Source organism: Perna viridis, chromosome 10 (assembly GCF_037379345.1).
Source record: "Perna viridis isolate PV_CMFRI_1.1 ecotype Kerala chromosome 10, ASM3737934v1, whole genome shotgun sequence".
Taxonomy (NCBI): domain Eukaryota; kingdom Metazoa; phylum Mollusca; class Bivalvia; order Mytilida; family Mytilidae; genus Perna; species Perna viridis.
The window spans coordinates 15,861,948-15,887,583 of NC_142454.1; the positions used below are offsets into that span (position 1 = coordinate 15,861,948).

Below are 25,636 nucleotides of genomic sequence, written 5' to 3' on the forward strand. Positions count from 1 at the left end.
CTGCTTTTAACAATGGAAATGGAATGAATGTGAAATGCTCTAACATCTGGTGACTTACATTAGAATCTTGATTTCCTTGATATGATTACTCTTTCATAACTGGTTACCAGAAAGTGTGGGTAATGTTTTCGTTCCACAAGTTTCTCTCAAATATACATGCGTCTCAGAATGTGACGACTCTTTTCGCTACACTGCTCCATCCGATCAAATTGATACAGGGAAGATAACATAAACTTATAGAAAGGTCTGAAAAATTCCCAACAATGTTAATGTATATGACCTATATAGTCAACTGTCTGAATTGGAAACTAGGTAATGTTCAATGCTAACAGATCATTTCATATCAACTTCATGTTAACTTCCTGTTCTAAGTTAGAACTAAAAAGCTATGATGGTAAACATAGCACTGTTAAGAAGCTTAATGTGGAGTAGTACAATATAATTATGCAAATCATATGCAAATTTAAAGTAGTGAAATTACGAGTGCAAGAAGTCACTAACAATGTTGATTTGTCTTGATGCGGTCTAATTTCTTACCCATGTAACCCCGTAAGTCTATCCTGTAATGGACTCTCACAAGGAACACACTGACATCAACTCAAAATCAAAACTGGATTAACAATAAACTTTTCCTATACATTCTAAGATAGCATCTATTTCTAAAACATTGAAAAGGGGCAATAACTCCTAAATGGCTTAACAGATTAAAATGAAAATTAGACCACAGATAGAACTCACCATGCTGAACACTTTAACCTACATCAGAATTACCCCAAGGAACATTCAAACTAAGTTTGGTTCCAATTGGTCTAGTAGTGACAGATGAAAAGATTTTTGATGAAATAACATTAAAAATAGCAAAAAATGTCAGAAAGGGCAATAACTCCTAAATGGCTTGACAGATTAAAATAAAAATTTGACCACAGATCTCATCATGCTGAACACTTTGATGTATGTCAGAATGTGGTTTGACCTAATTGTTTTGGAGATATATGCAAAAAACTACAGTCTGACCCCTATGTTCTATTTCAAGTAATGGTGGCCATGTTGTCTGACAGATCAAATATTTAAACAAGATTTTGTGCAAGATACCTTTAGGAACATCTGTGCAAAGTTTCATATAATTCACTCAATAGTTTCAGAGGAGGATATTTTTTAAAAATTGTTAACGGACAACGAAGACGGGCACTGACAGATGCTAAGTGATGGCAATAGCTCAAATGGCCTTCAGCCAGGTGAGCTAAAAAGGGCATCTAATGGGATATAAAATGATACCTTGCCATGTTGCAAAAAATATTTGGCAGTAAAACAAATAAAAATTGTCATAACTTTTGTGTAAATAATCCAATCAAACTAAAATTCAAACTTGATCTGTATTTTATGGTACTCAATATTCATACAAAGATTGAAAGAGTAATCGAGGGAACCAAGGTTATAGCGGTAATCAAAAGAATGTAATCCAGGGACAAAGACCAGACATGGAAAACAGACATACACAACAAAGAACATAAAGTAACTAAAATCATACATACAAAGTAACAAAAGTAAATGAGCAACTCGGACTCCACTAAAAACTGGGAGCATGGACCAGGTGCACCGGTATGGTAAGCATCCTCTGCTTTTCTAGAAACACCCGCCGAGTTGCTCATAAAAAGTCAAGTCCGGGGTAGACAAACGAGGGAAGGAAAAAGATCCTTTTTACATATTCTTCAGTTATCCTCTGGAAACAGTCAGGGACATACCAATTTTCAGAGAGTATCACACATAATACCTTGCCAATTCTTGAGGTGGGGTATAAAAACTAGAAAAACTGTAAGCAAAGCTCACTAGACTGATACTCTCACACTCCCCAATGTCAAAAAATGAGGAAGTCCATGTTTTGGCATATGAGACCTCAAAAACATTGAGATCAAGAACTTTAATAACCTTCCATATCTAATATAGGTTCTGTTCAAGCTTCATAACCTTTCATTCAGTGATACAGGAGGAGTTCTGGATTAGAGGAAGGTACCACCCTGTGCAATAGAAATATGGGTGATAGTCAGACATCCTTATCAATATATATATCCAGACTTCTCAAACTTTTGAAAAGTCTCCACCATTGACACAGCCTCATGTGGAAGGTTTTTACGTAAAAGAGAGTTAACAGGTATATATACCCCTAACTTATCAAATGGGAGTATAATAATATGGTTTTAAAATGAACATAGATACTATTGCCTTTAATCAACTGAAGTGACCATGAGATTCAATTAACTTGAATAGAATGGAGGTCAGAAATGCATATAAAATAACTGTTCTTACTTGTAATAATGTATAGCTCAGTCCACAGTTGACAAATCTAAAACAATAGTGCATGTGTAATGAGAATATCTAATCATGCAATCCTAACTGTTTATCTATACAGAAGGAAAACAGTGACTTAAGGAGGTAGACCTAGGGTAAGGGACATAACTCTTGAAATCAGTCAAATTAAATTTCACCAAAGCCTTTCAAGCTTTCCTTTGAAACAGAATTAAATCAGTCCAAGTTACTTTGATGCTTACATGAGATTAATGTAAAATGGTTCTTACAAACATTCCAATGATTTGTAAGAATTATGTCCCTTACTCTAGGTCTACCTCCTCAATTTCTTAAATATACTAATTACCTTAACGTTATATTGAGGCTAACAATACACTTTGGCTCTTTGGTCCAACTGTCACGGGCTACAATGGAACGGGACAATAAATACAGGCATTTACTCCCAACTGTCATCCGAAACACTGTGACTGTCATAGGGGATTTCATTACTAAAAATAAAATAAAGCATAGCTAATTTATGAGGCACTTGAATGATTTAGAATTCAACTGCATGCCTTGAAGGTTATTGAATTGTATAAATAGTCTTTCATCAAGTATCCAAAAATGACATTGACAGCCAGAGTTAATTACTAATTGTAAAGTTCAAAGATAAAAGATTCTCAAGCCTGTTTCAACCCCTTTTGAATTAAAATAAAATGTTTTGTTTGATATACTAATATGGTATATATAATATGCATCATAAGCCTTAAAAGGCTACCTGTTAAAAAATGTAATGATAATGTTAACACACAAGCATCTAAGCATATCTGTAAAGAATGTAATTTTTCAAAGATGAACGATAAATAGATAAAGTAAAGAACTTTACTGAGTGTGCTCACATACCCTACACGTCCCCATGTTGGATACTCAAGTAAATTTCAAACTTCAGACTGATTTCTTTGAGTTTTAATTAATCCCAAGTAAATATCATATTAGCGGAACAAAACATACACTTGACCTGTAACTTATCATGGTGAACTTATATACCAAAAATCATGTCAATATCTGCAAGCATTTAGAAAAAAATTCCGGAAAACTCTTATTTCTGTGAATTTTGCTAAGTTCAAAGCCCGTAATTTTAGTAAAAATCATCAGAACAGAATGAAAGTTAAACTTGACCTGTAACTTATCATGGTGAACTTATATACCAAAAATCATGTCAATATCTGGAAGCGTTTAAAAAATAAGAGGCTCCCAGGAGCCTGAATCGCTCACCAGATTAAATTTTGTCTTTCAATGGTAATAAATTTAACAAGAAGTTGTCTAACAATTTTGACTCAAGAAGACTTTATTAAGACTTACCATAAGGATCATTACAGGGCTTGACAGATTAAAATGAAGATTTGACCACAGATAGATCTGTGCTGAACATGCTGAACACTTTTACACTATGTCAGAATTTGGCTTACCCAAACAGTTTGGAGATACATGCGAAAAACTAGTCTGACCCCTATGTTCTATTTTTAGTAACGACAGCCATGTTTTTTGATGGATAAAAATTCTAAACATAACTTTTGTGCATGATACCCCAGGATCACTGATACCAAGTTTGGTTCCAATTGGTCAAGTAGTGTAGGAGGAGATTTTTGAAAGAAATAACATTAAAAATAGCAAAAAAACGTCAAATAAGGGCAATAAATTACATTAGATAATTTGTTATTTCTCTTTCATAGCATTTCAATACATATTGTGTTAAAGAAATTTGAAAGCCAGTATTAGACTACTAGAATTACTTAAGAAAGCTGGAGGGATATATATGTGATATCTTACATGTCTTATGATTGTATTCAATTAATTTTCATTCTCAATTCTTATGTAGCTTTACTCTAAATGATAACAAAACATCTATATAGTGATATATGTCTTCCGGGGTTTGCATGTGTCTCTCACAATTTGAACTTATGTATGTCTGATTTGCTCAAAGAAAATATTACTTTATTTTATCACTGGCCAAATGTAACCATTCCATCTTATACAAGCTTAACTGAACAATTTAAATTTTCACACTGCTTACATTCCTCTGTACTTTTTAAAAAAAATCCAAGTTACTAAACTTACAGTAGCTTTTTCAAGGAAAACAAGACAAGTCATATAATCTCATAATATCATTTATCCGCCAATGTTTACCATATTGTTAAGCCAAAAAATAATATGTGTGTTTCCTATAACACTTTTGACAAAATAGGGTAGATAGGTAGGGCTTTTTATTTTTTATATTACAAATTTTTTACATTGAGTCTATGGGAGAAACATTCTGAAAATTGATATGTTATCTTAAATGGCAAAAACATAACAAGTGGTCTATTCTTCATTTATGATAAAAACACATTTGCACTCTGCTGAATGAATAAAACTGGTGTGATATAACGTAAGGTGAAAGCATATGAGCGATATTCATCACAAATAAAAAAAAAAAAAAACCATAAAAAATAAGAAAAACAAGTTCAAAAATCGCAGTTTGACGTCTGCAGCCATATCAATCTTGGTTATGGTAATGAAGTATGCAATGGTTGCTAACATAAAACAATATGTCATCTTGATTTAGGTGAAGGTCATTTTGAAGTAATGTATAACAAGAGACTCAAACCTTTTTGAACTAATTTTTAGGTGTGTTAAAATGTGTAATATTTTTGTCAAGGAATGCTATTTATAGCCTCAACTTGACTTACAGATTGTCGGCAAGTGGGATTCAAACGGAAGTGGATATTGCCACATGGAACTCCCTAAATATTCCATCTTCTCTTTACCCTCCCCTTTTCCACCTTGCAAATTTATGTTAGTATATAGCTCCACCGCCGATCAAAATGTGATGCTTTATTTTTTGTAAGAGATGGAAGTATTATGACATCAAAGCTTTTGTAATATTTGTTGAATTGCAATATTTCTACGATTATGTGCTTATCTTAAACTATTTGAATTTTGTCTTAGCGGGCAGGATTATTTTTCTAATTGACCTGACGCAGATCAAACACAGTACCTACAATAACCGAAAACAATATGGCGTCGGAAGGACAAGTAACTAATTTCAAAGTACTGATGCCATATTGATTATTACAGACTTTCATTAGGTATCTAGAAAGTGCTGGAATACTAATAAAAACTAAACTTATTTGCAATTGTGTTTAAATAACACAGTGAGCAATTATACCACCCAAAAACATGTTTTATTGAGGTTTTCGGATTTTCAATCTGGTTTTCGGTTAACACCAAGGTTTTTGGTTATTCGAGCAACCCGGTCAAACATTCACAAGAAGATATCGGAAGTTTTTAATGACAGATTTTTTTACCTGCAATGTACACTCTTTGAGTTGTTAGTATATTGTTAATGTCTACCATTACAAGATGGGTCCTGTAGGTTTGAAAGTGTTAAGTACCATTCTGTGTAAGAATCAGGCAATGGGTGGCACATCATATTTCTCAATTTGGTCTTTTTTGCCTCAAATACATTCAACATATCTAGAAAACAACTGAACAGCTATTTAAATTTATCCTGATGTAGATATTTTTTGACTGCTTATACAAGGAAAAAGTTATAGAAATTTTCCCGCCATTTTTCCATAGTGCATTTCAACTAAATTTGACCTATCAATATCTTAAAAAGGCAAACTTTTCAAAAACTTTGACAGTAATTTCTTGATGTTATGAGGTATAAATACTTGGATTATGCAATAAAATGTCCGTGTATTTTTTCTTCATGTGCCACACCTTATACACATTTTGCCTGATTCTTAGACGGAGAAGTACTTAATTGTTTGTCAATCTTACCAAGGAGTTAACTATAGACTACTATCATGACTGTAAAAACCTATTGCAAATGTTGGAAGCTTCTAATAACGGATTTTCGGAGCTGCAATGTACGTTTTTTGTAATGTACAAAACACGCAAGTATAGTTTAAATGTTTATGATTACAGTGAGAATGTGTGTGTGTGTGTGTGTGTGGGGGGGGGGGTTTGGCATCCCTCCTTTTTATGGGAAAATTATAATTTTCAAGTGTAAAACTGACAAAAATAGCAAATAATGTTCTAGCACCCCCTTTTTCTGAGGAACCCAAGCTGTCACCCCTCCTTTTCAAAGTATGTGGATCCGCCTCTGCCAGATGGGTCCTGAAGGTTTGAGAAAGTGTTCTAGTGTTTGTAAATTACTTGTACAATGTATTTTCGTGAATAATTTTGATAAAAAATGTTATTACATATGCTAAGAGTTTTCAAGTTGTTCTATATTTTATACACATTGTACTGTTAAATACAAGTAAATCCTATATACAAATGTGTATTGTGTGTTTGATTTGATCCCAGGAATTTAAAATGCAAGCAATGTGTACATGTACATGAATAAACAAACAAATGTACATGTAGCAAACAATATGAAGTATTTAAACTAGAAAATAAACATTCGAATCATGGAATCGTTAAATTAATATGATTTCAAAAGCAGAAACATAAACAATGTCTGTTTCAAAGGTAAAAATGCAAGGCAATGTACATGTAATTAAAATAAGATCTTAATTGCTCCCCCTTTTTTCTATGTCACATGAAGTCATGCGACAAAGGAAGAAGGGGGAGCAATTAAAATCTATTCTGAATTAGGTCTTACTAACCACTTCCAGGTCAAATGGCCACCCCCCTATGTAGTACCAAAAACACACTGAACCTAGACATATGCATTGTAAGTGCATTATTTGTGTGTATTATGATTAAAAGTAGTCAAAATAAAGCTGAGAATGTGAACTTTAAAATCATATATGTAATGAACTACAAAAGTGTATGAATATTGTTTACATGTGTGAGTAATTTGCCTCCATGCTGTCAGTTAGCAGAACAGGTAAAAATGTGGATTTTCAGTATTATTTATTCAAGTACATTTTGTGAAGAATTTATACTATGATCGTACCATTAGCATAATGATTTTGGAAGCCTTATTTTCCAAGCTTCGCAACGGTATGCAGCTTTAAGATGTCATTTGTCCTGGGAATTCACAGTGAGACTTTGAAAATTACTTTTTTAACATGTAAACTAATGGAAACGTTAGAAGTGGTTAGTGAGACCATAAATTAAATTATGGCATATTTCAGAGAAATGCATAATTTGAGGAAAATTGCCTTTCCTGGTCATTATTTCCATTTTCCCATAAAATCAATTTAGTGATATTGGTAATCTGGCTATATTTTAAGATGTGCATTGTGCAAGGTAATTTAAAAAACACCATAGCAACAAGATTTTTATCAGTAACAGTGACTCATAACTTGACGTCATCCATGAAATACACAACGTCACTGCTTGGGATATTCAAAGTACTCAAATAGTCACACAGCACAGACTAAGAATCACACAGTAATGAAATAGGTATGATATAAATTGTTGAAATCTGTTCTTTTTTCATAATGATAAATGATATTTACTATTACAACTTCTTGAATTATCATAGATATCAATTTGGTGTGACAAGTTAGTTAAAATTGTAATTTTTTAGTAATTTAGGGAAAATATCACTGAGGGGCATGATATAAAAATGACCATTTCTTTGTAGTCCTATGTCTTATTTTGATAGTTTTGGTCTTATTAGACTCACAATACCACAAGCTTTCATAAAATGTAAAAACAGAAAAACATAAAAACTCATAAAATGTTTTTAAGGTCTCACTAACCACTTCCGGGTCAAATGGCCACCCCCCTATGTAGTACCAAAAACACACTGAACCTAGACATATGCATTGTAAGTGCATTATTTGTGTGTATTATGATTAAAAGTAGTCAAAATAAAGCTGAGAATGTGAACTTTAAAATCATATATGTAATGAACTACAAAAGTGTATGAATATTGTTTACATGTGTGAGTAATTTGCCTCCATGCTGTCAGTTAGCAGAACAGGTAAAAATGTGGATTTTCAGTATTATTTATTCAAGTACATTTTGTGAAGAATTTATACTATGATCGTACCATTAGCATAATGATTTTGGAAGCCTTATTTTCCAAGCTTCGCAACGGTATGCAGCTTTAAGATGTCATTTGTCCTGGGAATTCACAGTGAGACTTTGAAAATTACTTTTTTAACATGTAAACTAATGGAAACGTTAGAAGTGGTTAGTGAGACCTTAGATTGGGATGAAATGAGGCCATGTGGCATATTTATCACATTCAGTAGTTGACCTTGATCTATCAAAAAGAGGGATATCTAGTATAATATATATGTAGCCAAACAAACTTTTAGAGCATAAAGAGTCCTCGCTTATGACATTACTGCTGAAAATTTTCCTAAATATGTTAAAAACGATTTGATTACATTTTTATTGTATTAGAAATTGCCCCACTCTAAAATTTTCAATCATTATCATTGTGGCTGACCTGTGATTTAAATCACAGCTCTAGACCTAAATGGCATACTGTGTGTCACACCCTTAGACCTACATGTACATTGCATACCCTATATTACACCGTTGGACTATATCGCGCCCTTAGTCATACATAATATGCCCATCATATACTGCATATCACTCCTCTAGACCTACATATATATGGCATACCCTATATCACACCCCTAGACCTATATTGCATACCCTGTATCACACCCTACACAGAACACACTTGAAGTATAATTAAAATATATGTTTTGATGAACATGACATGCCAAATCTGTATCTGATGGGGTACCAATCCTCGACCTATATCATCCCGCGACCAATAGCCCTAAGTGGGTTGACATAGGTGTTGAGACCGCATGTGATACAGATTTTGGCATGTAATATTCAGTATGGAATGTACATGTGTATTATATCTATATACATGTAAGTCATAACTGATTATCAGTATGGTTCTGTTTTAGTGCATTGTCAAGATATACATTTAGAATGCAGATCTTAAGGTTAGATACAGGATTTTCATGACACATGAAGGACACAGTCAATTAGGTTAGAAATTCTATGTCCATGAAAGTGGATTGAAAATGTGATGGATATCAAGGCACCCAAAAGTAGACCTTTCCAAAGAGCTGATTTTCAGGGACATTCATACATGTGCAATGTATTAGGTAAGTGAAGGTAAACATAAGTTTGTTCATGTACTTCCAATGTACACAATGATTTAAAATTTTCAGAACTGGTGATAGGTCTACTGTAAACACTGCTAGTGTAGAACAGTTGTTATGTGTCTAAGCAAAATTTGCAGTTTACATTTGTATGTCTGTGAACAGGACATTTATATTGAAAACTTCAAAAGTACATGTGCATGTACTCTAACTATGGTTACTGGCATATGCAGTACAGTATTAATTGAAGATTTCATACATGAAATTATGATATTTGTTACATAATAATACATGTATCAAATTTGTTATTTACTCTACAGTGTGACATTAATTGCTCATAAATAAATCAAAATACAGGGACGGATCCAGATATTTTGAAATGGGGGGTCCAGACATCATTATAAATCATCAGGTAACTAGAAACCATACATGAGAGAAGCCCTAAAGCAATATCATTAGTGAACTTTCCAGTTTCTTTATTTAAAAGTTTTGTCTAGTACATGAAATGGCTTTAATTTATTGTTTTAAACTCACCACTTCAAAACACCTTAATGATCTTCCAGGTTATGAGGGGATGTTGTTTTACAATGACCACCTGTCATTCAGGTGAAAAGTAACCTATTTCACTCTTACTTATGTTACCTGTTATTAACAGTTATTAACAGTTACTGAAACAAAGATGTGCTCATGAAGAACACTGTACTACATTTTTGTAAAATTTGTTATGTTTTATTTAAGATAAATTTGAATTATTTTAGAGAAAGAAATGTTTATTTTTTATTAATTAAGACAGCTGATAGAGATATTTTAAGAATAACATTTCAGAACACTTAAATATAATATATATTTTTTCTTTTTATAATGTAGGACAGACATTACTATGCTACAGAAATACTGTTTGCAAAATTTAAATCAACCAGTACTGACTATGTGGCTTAAAAACCAGTAAAAACCTGGGACAATGATAAGCACCCAACCTCTATTTTTGCCTGATTTTGCACACAATTATATGTACATGTAAGAATATTTCTCATCAGGAGAAGGTTTCTGTACTTCCATATGATGTGGCTAAAATACATGTATATTTTCATGCATTTACATATTATAACATTTTGCAAGTATCAAAGGCACTGTTATCATCTTTTCCTTGATTTCTTTTCAGTGGTAATCCCTTTTTAAGTTTCACTAGATGTAGCAAGAAGAAAGCAAAGCAAAATGAACTAGTTTTGTGCTGGTACATGTCAACATCTCTTAATAAAAACTACAAATATGAAGTCTGATTTGATAGCACTTACTTGTTGGCAAAACATAAGAGTTACTTGTACCATAATAAAATACATATCAGTGAAACAATCATGCAGAACAAAAAATGAAAGAAATGCACATACATTATTGAAGGCAGACAGGTATAAAACACTCTGCTTAAGCGCAATAATGATAATGACAAGCTTCAGTAAATTCTGTTTGAAAACTTACAATATTGACATATTTGTTCATTTAATCTATTACAAATCACTGTCAAAGACAGCACAAACAAGGAGAAGTTTTTTTTGCTCATTTCTCCCTTTAGATTAGGTCCTTGGTCAACCTAGCTCCCCTAGTCCACAGGATTCATTTCTACTTCATGAATCTCCAACCTGAAATTTCAAAGTGTGGATTTTTCTTTCTTAGAAAATCCATATGATATTGATAGTCAGTGATTCACAGTGGAGATCATATTTTTGAAGAAATGCTGGTTTGGGTGTAAAGTGTCAAGAAATTTGAGGACTTAAACGTACATAGCCAGAAATAACAAAAACAATAAAAGAAAAGAAGATCCATAAATGCATTAATAAACAAGCAGTATTGATATGCATTTCATTAAAACAGATGGTTCTCTTTAAAATGACTAAGTTTTTTATTATTTTTTTAAGCTTGCAATTTGGTTACATGAATATTATGAGGTTTTCCTTGACTCAGTGCCTCAGCACTTTGATTTTTTACAGTAGCCACATTTAAAAGAGGGGTTTTGATTATGCCAAAGTACTTTCACCCCCCTGCATATTTTTGCGCCTGTCCCAAGTCAGGAATTTCTGGCCCCTGTATGTATTGTTCGTATTCACTGTCAGTTTACTTTTATGTTGCTGGAATATATAGGGGCAACTATTTTGCTGTATCTGTATATAATGTTTTAGGGCCAGCTGTAGGCTGCCCTTTGGTGTGAGGGTTTCCTTGTCGTTCATTACACACCCATGGGTTGTACTGAGCTGACATTTTTCATCCTGGTATTAGGTGATAAATATATTACTTCATGCACATCAATCTGCCATCCATGCATAAAATTCATGTAAAATTTCATCAAAATCCATAAGGTCAAGAGGAGATCCACATACCAGGTTTTAACCTTTGTGTTGAATTATTTTCCTTCGAAGATATCGGGCAATAATTATCTTCCTTATGCACCCTCACTTTCTTCAAAGATTTCGTAAAAGATCTGTTGTTTAGTATGGCTGAGGAAATGCACTTACATGACATGTAAACAGACAAATATAAATCAAAGACTGAAGTCTTTAAAGTCGCTAATCGTCAAATATTCACTGGCACCAATTTTGGCTTACTTTCAATATCTGAAATGGCATGAATGCAATATGCTCTAAAATCAGGTGACTTTTGCTAAAATATTGGTTCCCTTGCTATAATTGCGTTTTATCTTTTGTAACAGTGATGACCCCAATGTTTTAATTGCCCAGAACCAGATTAAACAACTGGCCAAGGCTGTATATAGATACTGGGGTCCTGATAATATATATGACCTATACATAGTCAATTGTAATGAGCACCTGTGTTTGAATCAGAAATTGGGTACTATCACATAAATTCAATATTAACCGATCATTCAATCTTTTAATGTAAGCTTCTTGTTCTCATACAAGCAAGAAAACATATGGAGACATGTGTATGGTATTTTTAATAAGAGCTACGTTGCAGCGATCTTTTGGTTGCTTATGATATTGAACAGGAAACCAGATTAAAAACCAGATTAAACAACTGGCGATGAATATTCATGAGGGCCTGCTAATGAATACGTATATGACCTATATAGTCATTTTTTGCCCCTATGCCTGAATCAGAAACTGGGTAATGTTCAATGCTCACTGATCATTTCATGTTAACTTCCCATTCTCATACAAGCAAGAAACACACATAGAACACACATGTATGATAGTTAAGAGGTACATTTTTATCTCATATAAAGCTAAAACTATGACACTATGGCAGTCAACGCAGTACAGATCTGCAGCATTAAGTATAAATATATAAATATATAAAGTACTGAAATTACGAATGCAAGAAGTCGATAACAATATTAGCTACTTAAAAACTAGACAAAAAGGCAGACAGGGTGCTTCTTTTTTATCATTAATCTTTGACAGGGGAATGAAAAGTTTTCTACTGAAAAAAAAGGGCATTAATGAAACAGTTAATGATATCCCACTACCTAATGGTGAAAAAAAGGAGGATGGCAAAATGTTCAGATTGGCCTAACTCAAAAGCTACATTTTGGATTTTGCTGAAAATTGAACTAAACTTTTATTTAATAAATCTATGGAAAATTTAAAACAATCATTTCTCTGTTCTCATCTGGAAACTGCTGTGGTACAGTCAGTCAGAAGGACAGACAGATGGATGGACTGAGGCAACTTTTCAGAGGGTACCATATAATATCTGGCCACTTCCAGTGAAGAATGAAACAAGAACAGACAAATCAACAGAACAATCAGAAATGAACTGGAACCAAGAAGAAGGACAAGGAGAAGGACAGTACCATCAACACTGGATGGAGGAGAAGTAGAAGCAAAATACCAGTGTGGTAAAGTTTGCAAGGATGTCAGAGGTTTAAAGATACAACAATCTAGGTCTAGGTGCATTCAAAGTCTTAATAGAAACAACAAAATTTAAATTTAAAGACTGATGAAAGAACAGAAAAGTGTTGACAGGATAGTCATCTCCCAAACTATAACAACTGGCAGACTGCTGAATAGATGATTGAAGTATAAACACAAGTCACACACAGAAATACATACCAAGCTGACACATCATTACAAACTTCAAATCATTTAGCTGCTAAACTAGAGGCTCTAAAGAGTGGCAATCGCTCACCTGTTTTGCTAAGCAACATTTTTTTTGTAAAAGCAATGAATCATTGAATTCTGCCAAGCAGTTTCTGAGATTTTTTTAATGTCATGTATAGAAAAAACAGCCAACAAAAAAAAATAAAATAAAATAAAAATAAAATAAAATAAAAAAATATAAAATAAAAAAAAAAAAAAAAAACATAAAAATAAGGTCAATAACTCCAACATGGGTCAACAGATTCACTCAAAAATTTAACTACAACTAGACCTCACTATGCTAAAGATTTTCATTAATGTAATATTTGACTAATCCTAACAGTTCTTGAAAAACATGCAGATTACAGCTGTTTGACCCCTATGTCCTACTTTTATCAATGATGGTCATGTTTTTTGTAATGGATAAAAAAATCCCAGTGGTAATTTTGTGCAGGATACCCTAAGAAACTATCATACCAACTTTCTTGAATTCTGAATAGTGGTTTCTGAGGTGAAGAATTTTGAATGTAATAACATCAAAAACATTGGTAGCAAATAATGTCAAAAAGGACAATAACTCCAACATGGGTCAACAGATTTTCATGAAAATTAGACAACAGATAGATCTCATCATGCTGATCTTTTATCTCATGTCTCAGAATTTAGATAAATCTGATAGTTTTGAAGATATATGTGAAGACATACTGTCTGACCTTGATGTTCTATTTTTAGAAACAGTGGCCATGTTTTAATATGCATCAGACACCAATAAATGGCAATACATGCAGCTCACATGACCTATGGCCTGAAGTAAGCTAAAAATGAATTTAATTCAAATACTAACACCCAAAAACAAAAGGTTCAGAAAGAGGCACTCATAGTATTGGCTATCATTCAGAATCTACATACTATAACTGAATATCAGTTACTTCATGTTTTCATTTTCATTATTATTTTCCATAAAAAATATATTTCTATGGTAGTATGGGATTGGAGACAATGATGTTTCTACTTAACAAATTTTTTGCAATTTTTTTTTCCCTCTGAATAATTGGTGGAAGTACCGTAGTGGTTTCTGGTATGTAGGTACAAGACAAGAAGATTATTACCCTTAAGAATCAACCAACATGTGTTGACATTAACATCATTAAACAGTTTATGTCTCAATTATTTCATACACATTTATGATATAACATATGGAAATGTATTTTTGCACGTACATCATTGTACATGTAACATTATGACTACTGAACCACAAATAAAAGAAACGTGTCATGATAAACTGTCTTCAATGTAAACTTTACCTCCATGTAAGTTGTACTTTTCAATATACTAAATGATGGCATGTTGTGACAATGAACTCCCTCCTTGGTAATATCAGATAACACATAGGTATATATTTCTATCTTTACAGAAAAACGTCAGGAAGAACTACCAATACATACAACTACATGTATTGGAAGTATGACTTGAGAACAATCCTTAAGTATTTTAATGGCACAGTGAAACAGTATCAGAAAGGACAAAAAGTCAAAATGTTAAGTGATCAATGGCAACAACTCAAAAGATTTTACCCAAGGGTAATAACTCAAAGTTTTGGCAATCAAAGGCAATGATATATACATTTTTTTCAATCAAAAACTCAAAATTTTAGAACTGTTGAATAAGGACATAACACAAAAGCACTCACACTGAACAAGCCAAAACTAATATTAAACCAAATGAAGAAAAAACAACAAATAAGAAACAAACAAACAAAAACAAAGAAAAAAAAAACAAAAAAAAAACAGGTACATTATATAATTTACATGACGTTCAGAAGATAAATTCAATCAGAGCCTATCATTATCTTTACAAGAATTCAGAAGTAATACTTATAACCATATCTGTTGTGGTATCTTATTTTTTTTAAGGATAAGCTATCTAATATACTGGTACAAAGGCATCTTACCTTTCCAAAAGCATAATGTCAGAAAAAAAGCTAATGGTTTTAGTAACCTAAGAAAACCTCACATTCATTTGTAAGTCTCTTTATAATTGTAATAGGAAATGACCGACATAATTACATGTTAAAACTAGAGATACTGCGAGCAAGCTTACAAAGAGAATCAACCTGCTTCAAATAGACTCAAATGAATAACGCTTGTTGGATTATCTACTTTTGGAATAATCCAACAGTAATTATATTCCTTCACGCACATCTACATGTAATACCCAACCTTCCTATAACATTTCATCAAAATTCCTTGACAGGTTAGGAGGAGTGGACAGACAGACAGACAGACAGACAGATGGAAGGGTGGATAGACAGATAGACAGGGTGAATCCTTTATATCCCCAAACTTTGTTTGCAGGGGGTATTATCACAGTTCCACTGACAAATTGAAGTACTGACAGAAATAAAACAAAAAAAAAAAACAAAGAAGAATGATTTAAAAGAGTAATCAAGGGAACCAAGGTTATAGCGGTAATCAAAAGAATGTAATCCAGGGACATTCAATGTAGGGGTATAGTCACATCGACATTTCTAGTGCAGCTGGATCACTTTAAACATATAGGAGTCATCACTTGTTTCACTTGAGCAGTTTTACTGGTAAATAGATAATTGTAGCCAGGAAGTGTTTTAATGGATCTTTACTTTTACATTTGGTTTTATAAGCCTGTATGTGTTTTTACCTGGGAATCAAATTAAGTGTAAAGATGCACAGAATAATTTGTACATTTTATCATCTTAAGTATTTTTTTTCATAATTCTACTACATGTTCAACTAGTAATGAACAATACTATGTAGTAGTGAAAATCACTTGAAAGAACTTTAAATTTGTAATAATGATAGTAAAAAAGAAAGGTCATTACAAGCTGAAGTAACTGTTTATTGCTGCCCCCTTTCTACCCTTAATTCTTATGGACTATATTCAAGGTAGACCCCTAATGTGTGATTCAAGGCACTACAAATGAAAGCAGGATAAACTTATGTTGAAATATTTGATAAACAAAGGCTCCTATAGAGCTAATGTTGAAATGCATGATAAACAAAGGGTCCTATAGAGCTGATGTTGAAATGCATGATAAACAAAGGCTCCTATATAGCTGATGTTGAAATGCATGATAAACAAAGGGTCCTATATAGCTGATGTTGAAATGCATGATAAACAAAGGGTCCTATATAGCTGGTGTTGAAATGCATGATAAACAAAGGGTCCTATAGAGCTGGTGTTGAAATGCATGATAAACAAAGGCTCCTATAGAGCTGATGTTGAAATGCATGATAAACAAAGGCTCCTATAGAGCTGATGTTGAAATGCATGATAAACAAAGGCTCCTATAGAGCTGATGTTGAAATGCATGATAAACAAAGGCTCCTATAGAGCTGATGTTGAAATGCATGATAAACAAAGGGTCCTATAGAGCTGATGTTGAAATGCATGATAAACAAAGGCTCCTATAGAGCTGATGTTGAAATGCATGATAAACAAAGGCTCCTATATAGCTGATGTTGAAATGCATGATAAACAAAGGCTCCTATATAGCTGATGTTGAAATGCATGATAAACAAAGGCTCCTATATAGCTGGTGTTGAAATGCATGATAAAAAAAGAGACTTTATAGTAATCAATTGAACTTATAATAAATGAAAAATTTTAACTGTGTCATACTTAGAAAAAGTCTACCTTTATCTTTTTTTTCACATCTCACTAATTGAAAAAAAAAGATGATTTTACATGCATTTGAATATTCTGCTCTACAATAACTGTAGTAACACCATTTTGATGGTTAACAAACAGTAGAAAATAAGAAACTGTGGAAAATATAAAACAATACGATATAGAACTCAGTTATACAAGTACCATTTTTGAATAAAACTTTTTACGTAAAATGCATGGAGTTAAAATCATCATGCTTAATATTTCTAATGGAATCTTAACTAGTCACAGATCCAATAAAATCTTGACTGAGTTCTTGTTAGGTTTTTATGAAAGTATTTTTTTACTATGTTTTACAACATGTACTATACTGAACTTCATTGTTTTACAACACTAACAATATGTCACATTACTTTTCAACTTTTTTAACAAGATACTTTTATGGAAGATGTAACATATTTTCCATAAGCAGTTGTTCATGTACAGCTTTTAAAATCTTTAATTAAAAAAACAGACAGACATTAAAGTTTTTACTCCTTCATTGCCTTCTGCTACATATTTTCATGTACCATGTTACTGAAACTGAGTGAAAATAGCCAATATCACATCAAAGGACACACATATTGTCAACATTTACTCTTGTGATGGCTTGAACATAAGTTGGCTTCTGTGCTAATGAAAGTCTAGACAAAGAGATTTGTGAGACTTCTGTTAACAACCATTACTTAAATCAATGTGACCTTATATTCAGATTTTATGGGTGATAATAAAATAGAACAAGAAAAACTGTCAGCAATAACCACTGTTGATACTCCTACTCCCCCATTTGATAACATGCATCTTTTGAACTCCATATTGATTTGAATCAAAATCTTAAATAGAAGGTGCACAATGGGAATATGTAATAAAGATTCTGTAAAGGTTTCATTAAATTCCATTCAGTGGTGTAAGAGAAGTTAAGAATAAGAGATGGGTCTCCCATGTCTCAATATTCAGAAATGACACAATCAATGTTTTGCTATGTGAAACCCAAAAAACTGATTTGGATCAAAATATGTAATAAAGATTCTGTAAAGGTTTCATTATATTCCATTCAGTGGTGTAAGAGAAGTTAAGAATAAGAGATGGGTCCCCCATGTCTCAATATTCAGAAATGACAGTCTGGTTTTGCTACGCAAAACATCCAAATTGATTCAGATCAAAACCTTAAATATGAGGAATATAATATCATAATAGGAATATGCAATAAAGATTCTGTGAAAGATTCATTAAATTCCATTCAGAGCGGTGAAGTAGGAGTTTTGGATAAGAGATGGGCCCCTCTGTTTAACAGAAAGGGAGTATGGACAGAAGGAAGGATAGACACCCCATCACTATATACACCCACTTGGCAGTTGGGGGGATAATAATTTAAGTAAGCACTCATGATATTTCCACAAATCATCATATACACACTTTTCCTATACCACAAAGAAGCATACACTTAAAATGCTTTTCATAACGGAGACCCGGTCCGGGTGTCCAAAGAATAGGCCTGCAGCAGCGCTAGGCTTGTCGTAAAAGGCGACTAAATAGTGCTCAGAACCTTAGCCGGGGCCTAGGGCGCTCCGCCCAGAGCAACTGGGTTGTGTGCCCCAGGTGGTGGAATGGGGTATCCCTGGTGTGTTACATGCTGGGGTTGTCAGGCTATAATACGGAAAACCTGACCGCAAACCATCGTGGTGCACCGTGTTGGAAAAGATGCCACGTTAAAAAACCCTACTGTGGTATTCTCCCGGAGTAGGAACCATAGGGCTCCACCACAGAAGGCTAAATTGCCCGACCCTACCCACCTCTCCCTATTTCCAGTGGCAATCAAAATTTGTCAAACCCATTATCCTTGTGTCCCATCTCATTTTTTCATTTAATCATCATTTCATGTTCATTTTATCATCCACTTCATGTTTATCCCCTGAATATAGCTGAAATATTGCTGCTTGGGCGTTAAACCCAAACAAACAAACAAACAAACAATTCATACCAGAAATATAAAATACAATCTGACAAAGGGAAGAATTAAAAGTAATGAAAGGCCACCAATTCGTTTCAATATCAGCAGTTCAGTTACTTCTACTACCATTTTACAGTTGTCACCTTCTTAAGTCTATATTATTTGCAAATTGATCAAATAGAATGAAAGAAACTCATTCACATGAAAATATTTTTGCAAAGGGTTCCCCTTAGCATATTTCCATGAAAATCAATCCCATGCAAGATTTTGTTGCTACCAACCAAGCACCAGCTAAAACAATCATTTTTTAGTCGCTAATATTGTTAGTGACTTCTTGCAGTCTTAATTTCAGTACTTTACAGGTGCATATGATTTGCATAATTATATATTACTAGTCCACATTAAGCTGTTGATCAGTACTGTAGTACAGTACTGTGTTTAATCTAGTTCGCTGGTCAATATCATAAGCGACCAAAGATTGCTAAAAATTTGAGAAAAACTTGAAGAAGAAAAACATTACCTGCACTTCATGGTAACCAGTTGTTTTAATTGAAAACACATTTGGGGCATCATGGTTAAGAAAGAATAATCATATCAAGAAAACCAAGATTCTAGCGGAAGTCACTTGATTTTAGAGCATATTGCATTTGTGCCATCTTGGAGGTTGAAAGCAAGCCAAAATCAGTGGCATAGAATATTTGACAATTAGTGATTTGAAGACCAGTCTTTTGTTTAACTTACAACATCTCCGATAGAAGTGGTCCAATTGGAAAATTTCTGTGAAAATCAATGGCATTCAAGCATTTAAAGCAACACTAACTATTCATCAAAGTCAGAAAGTAATGCATGACAAAACTGAGGTGAACGACCATGTGACACAATAACGTCACAATAGGTTTAGCTACTTTCTCATAAGACTATCCTGATGAACTCACATTAAGGTTCCATACCAGTCCTTTAGTCCTTTCTGTCCATCAGAAATAATTCTACATGTTTACAGTGGGCAAGGATGAGCAGCCTTGTACGAAGCGAAGATGGAAGAAAGTTTTAGTTCATATGAATCCCACTTTTGCATTTGAAATGCTGACAGCCATGTTTGGGTTTTGAAGGTGTGTGAATGAAAAGACTTGAGGATTGCTGGGTTCAAGAAACAAACCAAGGGGTTGATTGGGAAAGATGTTTTGTCAGATGGATGTCTAGATTCCATTTCACTTTCTATAGATGCACAGCATTACACAAATGACAATATGACTCTCTATGTTGTTCAATTCTTTTTAAACTGAACAAAAATCTTTCAACCCTCAAGTGCATCCAACAATGATTGAAACAATCAATACAAAAAGAGGGAGACAACATGCTTCAAATGGAAATACAGAAATAATGTACAACATTGAGTTCATATACAGTTTGTATACTTCTTTAGACAAAAGAATAAAAAACAAATCAATTAGATAGATGGGTTGATGATATAATATATTATAACTTTACACTGATTATCCTTGTTATGACCATTAGTTTTTGCTAATACATGTATCAGTTTTTGACAACCTTGGGCATAGGGACTTTTATTACAGACATTAGTACTGGTTGTAAAAAAATTGAAATTCAATGAAAGGTGAAAAAAGTTCTGGCATTGGTTTCATAAAAAAAATCTCGAGTTGAGAATTACCTCGTGTTTTTCGTCACATCCTCAATTTCAAGTGATCTGATTGGTTGAAATTTAAGTTGGGGAAGGATGTGAGGAAAATCTCAATTTGAGATATTTTATGAAACCAGACCCTCCTTAAGGGATGCTTTTATGAAAGACCTTTGCTCTTTGATGATATCTTTAAACCCTCTCAGGTGTAAATATGATAGCCCAGGTAGGGACTTTTCATAAGAAATCTGATTTAAAAAAAAAGATCAAAGTTGGACTTAAATTAAAAAAGTTTTTTTTTGGCTTGGCCCAATTTGGAACCCCTTTAACTCCAAAACAATTAAGTACATCTATGTCTAAGAATCAGGCAAAAAGTGTATAAGGTGTGGCACATGAAGAAAAAAGAACACAAGAGATTTTATTATATATATTGCATTATTCAAGTACTTTAATATACCTCATAAAGTCCGAAATAATCATCAAAGTCTTTGGAAAGTTTGTCTTTTTAAGATCTTGATAAGTCAAATTTACTTGAAATTTCCCAGCACTTTTTCTGTATATAAGCAGTAAAAAAGTATCTACCTCACAGATGCTGCAGGGTAAATTTAAATAGCTTTTTTGATGTATTGGATATATTCAAGGCAAAAAAGGCCAAATTGAGAAAAATGATGTGTCACCCATTGCCTGATACTTACACAGAATGGTACTTAAAAATTAGTCTATCTTGAATGGATTCTTAAAACAGAATTTCATAAGGAACACACTGACATCATAGTCATTAAAATCAGATTTACGATCACTATTTTATTAATACAAATGACCACACATATTTTCCCTTGCTCCTTTCAAAGGGGTGGGCAAAAACCTCCAAAAACTAAAGGGCCCTCTGCCATGTCCCTAAGAACAAAGTTCAAAAAGATGTTTTAGTAAATTCTTGTAAATAAACAAAAGTTATCAGATGCCATCAACAGGGTAATATCATTATACAATCAAAATCTTTTGCAATTGTTTGAAAAGCCTTCAAGTTGGAAAAGAGCAATGAAATTTCAACACTAGCTATATTCAAACTTTAAAGAGTATACAAATCTGTTTACCCAGCATGTTAGTAAAATAAATACCAGTACTTACTGAGTGAATGAGAGTGTGATACAAAGGGTATATCTTCCTTGTATATGGTATTATAACAGTTGGTTCCAACACTTTCACTTGGCATCTTTCCAAGAACAACTGCAACTCTAAAAAAAACACAAAAAAACAGGACTAAAGAAAGCTGATCACAGTTTGAACTGATCCAAAAAAAAAGTGTGATAAACAGATAGACATAGGTAACTGCATTACATCTTCCCCCAACACTTCAGATAAAATATATTGCATTAACTTTACAACAACAGACCTACTTACATTTAGAACGGACAGTCAAGCATCTACTTAACCTCTTGCTTTAGATAATGCATCTTTAATTTTTTTCCAAAGAAATTATCACCAGTCTTTACCTGCTTATATCCCCTTTAATACAGATATCTCATTCTTCCTATAACTGTAGAACTCGCCATATTGTATTATGAATTTTATATGATTATGCTTTTAATAAATATAGCAAAGTCGGTATGGGAAATGAAGAAGTGCTCAATTTTTTTGTCCTTACTGAATGGGCCTTTTACAGCTTGCTTTATGGTATGGGTTTTGCCCATCATTGAAGACCATGTGGTGACCAGTAGAAGTTTAATTGTAAGTTGCTGGGCCTTTGATGGATGACTTACTGGCAATCATGCCACATATCCTATTTTTATGTTCATAAATATTTTTAAATTGGTACAAAGGTTAAATTTTAAATGAAAACTCTAAAATATATTTTAATTTCTGATTACCTTGACCCATAACAAGTGAACTTTGACCTAATACTAAGGATTGATATTATCATAGTAAAACTTCATAGAGGCACTGCAACACTGCAGTCTGAATCAGTGAAAATTAAATATGAGCACTAAAGAATTGTAAATGGTAATTTGTTGTTGTTTTTTTTTTAAGTTGTAGTTACCCTGGGTTACCTCCCTTAACGTTTAAGTTTAATGGTAAACATATATTGATTTACATTATAACTATTGCCTAAGAAAAAAAATATGTACATACTGAAAGCTGTTAGATTTTACTTTTATTAAAAGTAAAACAATGAAATAGTGAAAAAATAATAAAAAATGATTTTTATTATTTCATTTTATTTTTATAATACATTTATTATTATCCCAATGGAAAAACATTGATTGTGGATAGTGGCTGATGAGAACTACAATAGATGCCACATATATATGTTTGGCAAAAATTTAGTTCTTTAATGTTAAATCACTACATAAACAGTAAAAAATAATAAACAAAAATTAAACACTTAATCACTACCCAGAGTAAAAACAAGAGGCTCCTGAAAAGGGCCTTAATTACTCAACTGACAAACTATGCCCTATTAAAGTGTTCTAGGATTTTTCAGAAATTGAGGTTTCCTCAGGAAAAATCCTTATAAAATCAACTTTCCCGCAGTCAATGACTGCTTTCCTAACAAAACAAATCCTTACAGAAGATGATGTTTTCAACTTGCCACGGGAAAGTGTAACTAAGTACCTAACTTTCCCTGACCCAAATTTCACTTGCCCCGGGTAACGGGAAATATAAATCCTAGAACACTGTATTAACTAAGTACGTAAAGGCGTGGAGCCTTCGGCAAAGTGAGCTAAAAACCAGAGTTCTGCCAAAAATCGAAAGGGAGCTCACATCAATGGATAGAAACTACTTACTAAGTAACTTCCTTTAATTAAGTACACAAAATTAAGGGAAAAACCTTATTAACCCTCTCTACAGAAGATATTCAAATTCTCATCTATAGCATTATGTTCCAAATAAAAACAGAAACAAGAGACTCCCAGGAGCCTGAATCTCTTACCTGGTTTAAAGTTTGTCTTTCAAGGGCAATAAATTTAACAAGGAGCTGTTCAACAATTTTGACCCAAGAAGACTTTGGTAGGACTTATCATAAGGATTAATTCAGCAACTGAAAGTTTCTGTTCATCTCTCATAATTTTCCAAATATTAACTGGAAACTAAAAAAAAAATGTCATTTTTCAACTTTCAAGGGCAATAACTCTTACAAGGGGTAGCCAGATCCTTTGATCTCTGAAGACATTTAAAGGCCTTAAAAGATCATTTCAGTAATTGAAAGAGTTTGGCTACTACTATGGTTTTGGAGATATATGCGAAAAACTACTGTCTGACCCCTATGTTCTATTTTAAGTAATGCCTGCCACGTTTTTTGACATATCAAAAATCCCCACGAAAGTTCTACGCAGGATACCCAAAGAAACATTCATACCAAGTTTGCTTCCAATTGGTCAAATAGTGTCAGAGGAGAAGATTTTTGAAAGAAATAACATTAAAATAGCAAAAAACATTGAAAAAGGGCAATAACTCCAACATGGCTTAAAAGATTAAAACGAAAAATTGACCACGGATAGATCTCATTATACTGAACACTTTTATCCATGATAAACGATGAAGCAAATATTCTACTTTTTGTGGTTAAAAGATTCTTTTAACAAAGTCAAAACTGTTGAAAGTTTGCAGATGTAAACAATACCAATAAAAAAAATCAAAATGATGGAAGTGCCAGAAAATATGAATTTAACTACCTAAACATTTTAATATACCCATGTTGCATATTATGGGCATCATAATAAGTGTGATAGTTATTATAATAAAAAGTTCCACAAAAGTATATCGATAAAAATAAAATGAAATCTGACAAAATCATGTTATTTTCACAGAGTTATCTCGCTATATATATATATATATATATATATATATATATATATATATATATATGGAATTATGCTGTTTTCCTGAATGAAAATACATTCTGCTGCAAACTGTTTAAGTTTAAAATTTATTTATTTCTATTGGTCCATTATAACAAACACTTTGACTATTTGCAGTATTTATCTGTTCCTTACCTATGGTCACTGAACCAAATATTTCCAAATAGATCAAATTGTGTGACAAACTCATCACCTTTAGAGTATAGCGTTGGTACTTCATTAATTATTCCAGAGGTGCTTGGACGACCAACTGCAATCAACCAATGTTTGTCAACAACTGAAAAGTAAAAAATTCAATTAACTTAAAAGAAAAGTGAAAGAAAGAGCATAAAAAGCTTAACATGCCACTTCATTAAAATTAATTATAAATATAAATTTGCAGGTATGCACAGTATTAATTTACATGTAGACTAATTCATTACCTTATAAGTCACTTATACCAATATCCATTGTACACTTACTTTTACAATATTTGTTTTATTGAATTTTTCTCCTTTTTAAAGTTCACTTGAGGAATAGACATTAGGTCTCCCACTTATAGCGGTGCACTCCCAATATATCAAAACCAATCCATAAATCTCCCAAATACATGCCTGTACCAAAGTGGGAGATTTAGCTGTATTTGAAAATTTCTCCATTCTTACTTGATTTTTTTTGCTAAAAATAGCAAAAAGATTCTTTGTATTCTTGTCAAAACCAACTGATCGTGAACCTGAACCTGTGATGAAGACAATTAATTTACTTTCATTTTAATATAGGAAAAAACTGTGGGTCATCTTTCAGGGAATGTTACAAGAAATTATTGCAGAGATTGGATTAAAGTTTAAATCGATTCTATTAGCATAATGTGAAAACAAAACACAGGCAAATTTCCCACTTTGAGAAAATTTTGAGAGTAATATGTCCTGCTTTAGAACATTTAGCAATTTTAAAAGTGTCAGTGACAGTTAGAATCAGGCAGTAGGTGAAACATGGTATGATAAAAACCATCATTTCGATAGTGCAATTTGACTATTAGCATCATCAGAAAAGACAATACAGTATTTTCC

General features: G+C 32.8%; 1 protein-coding gene and 1 long non-coding RNA gene across 2 annotated transcripts in view; one reads left to right on the forward strand and one right to left on the reverse strand.

The window, feature by feature from the left end:
- Positions 1–25,636, reverse strand: part of LOC148604716 (uncharacterized) — a 75,119-nt gene that overhangs the window by 39,649 nt on the left and 9,834 nt on the right. The window contains exons 7-9 of the mRNA XM_088548720.1: positions 24,723–24,864; positions 21,856–21,962; positions 2,651–2,792 (exon numbers count right to left, since the gene is read on the reverse strand). Of these exons, the coding sequence (XP_088404846.1) occupies positions 2,651–2,792; positions 21,856–21,962; positions 24,723–24,864 (391 nt within the window). The remainder of the gene's footprint in view (positions 1–2,650; positions 2,793–21,855; positions 21,963–24,722; positions 24,865–25,636) is intronic.
- LOC148604717 (uncharacterized) lies at positions 8,974–10,645 on the forward strand. The gene is made up of 2 exons (XR_015916125.1): positions 8,974–9,368; positions 10,528–10,645. It is a non-coding gene; the product is annotated as an uncharacterized LOC148604717 (long non-coding RNA).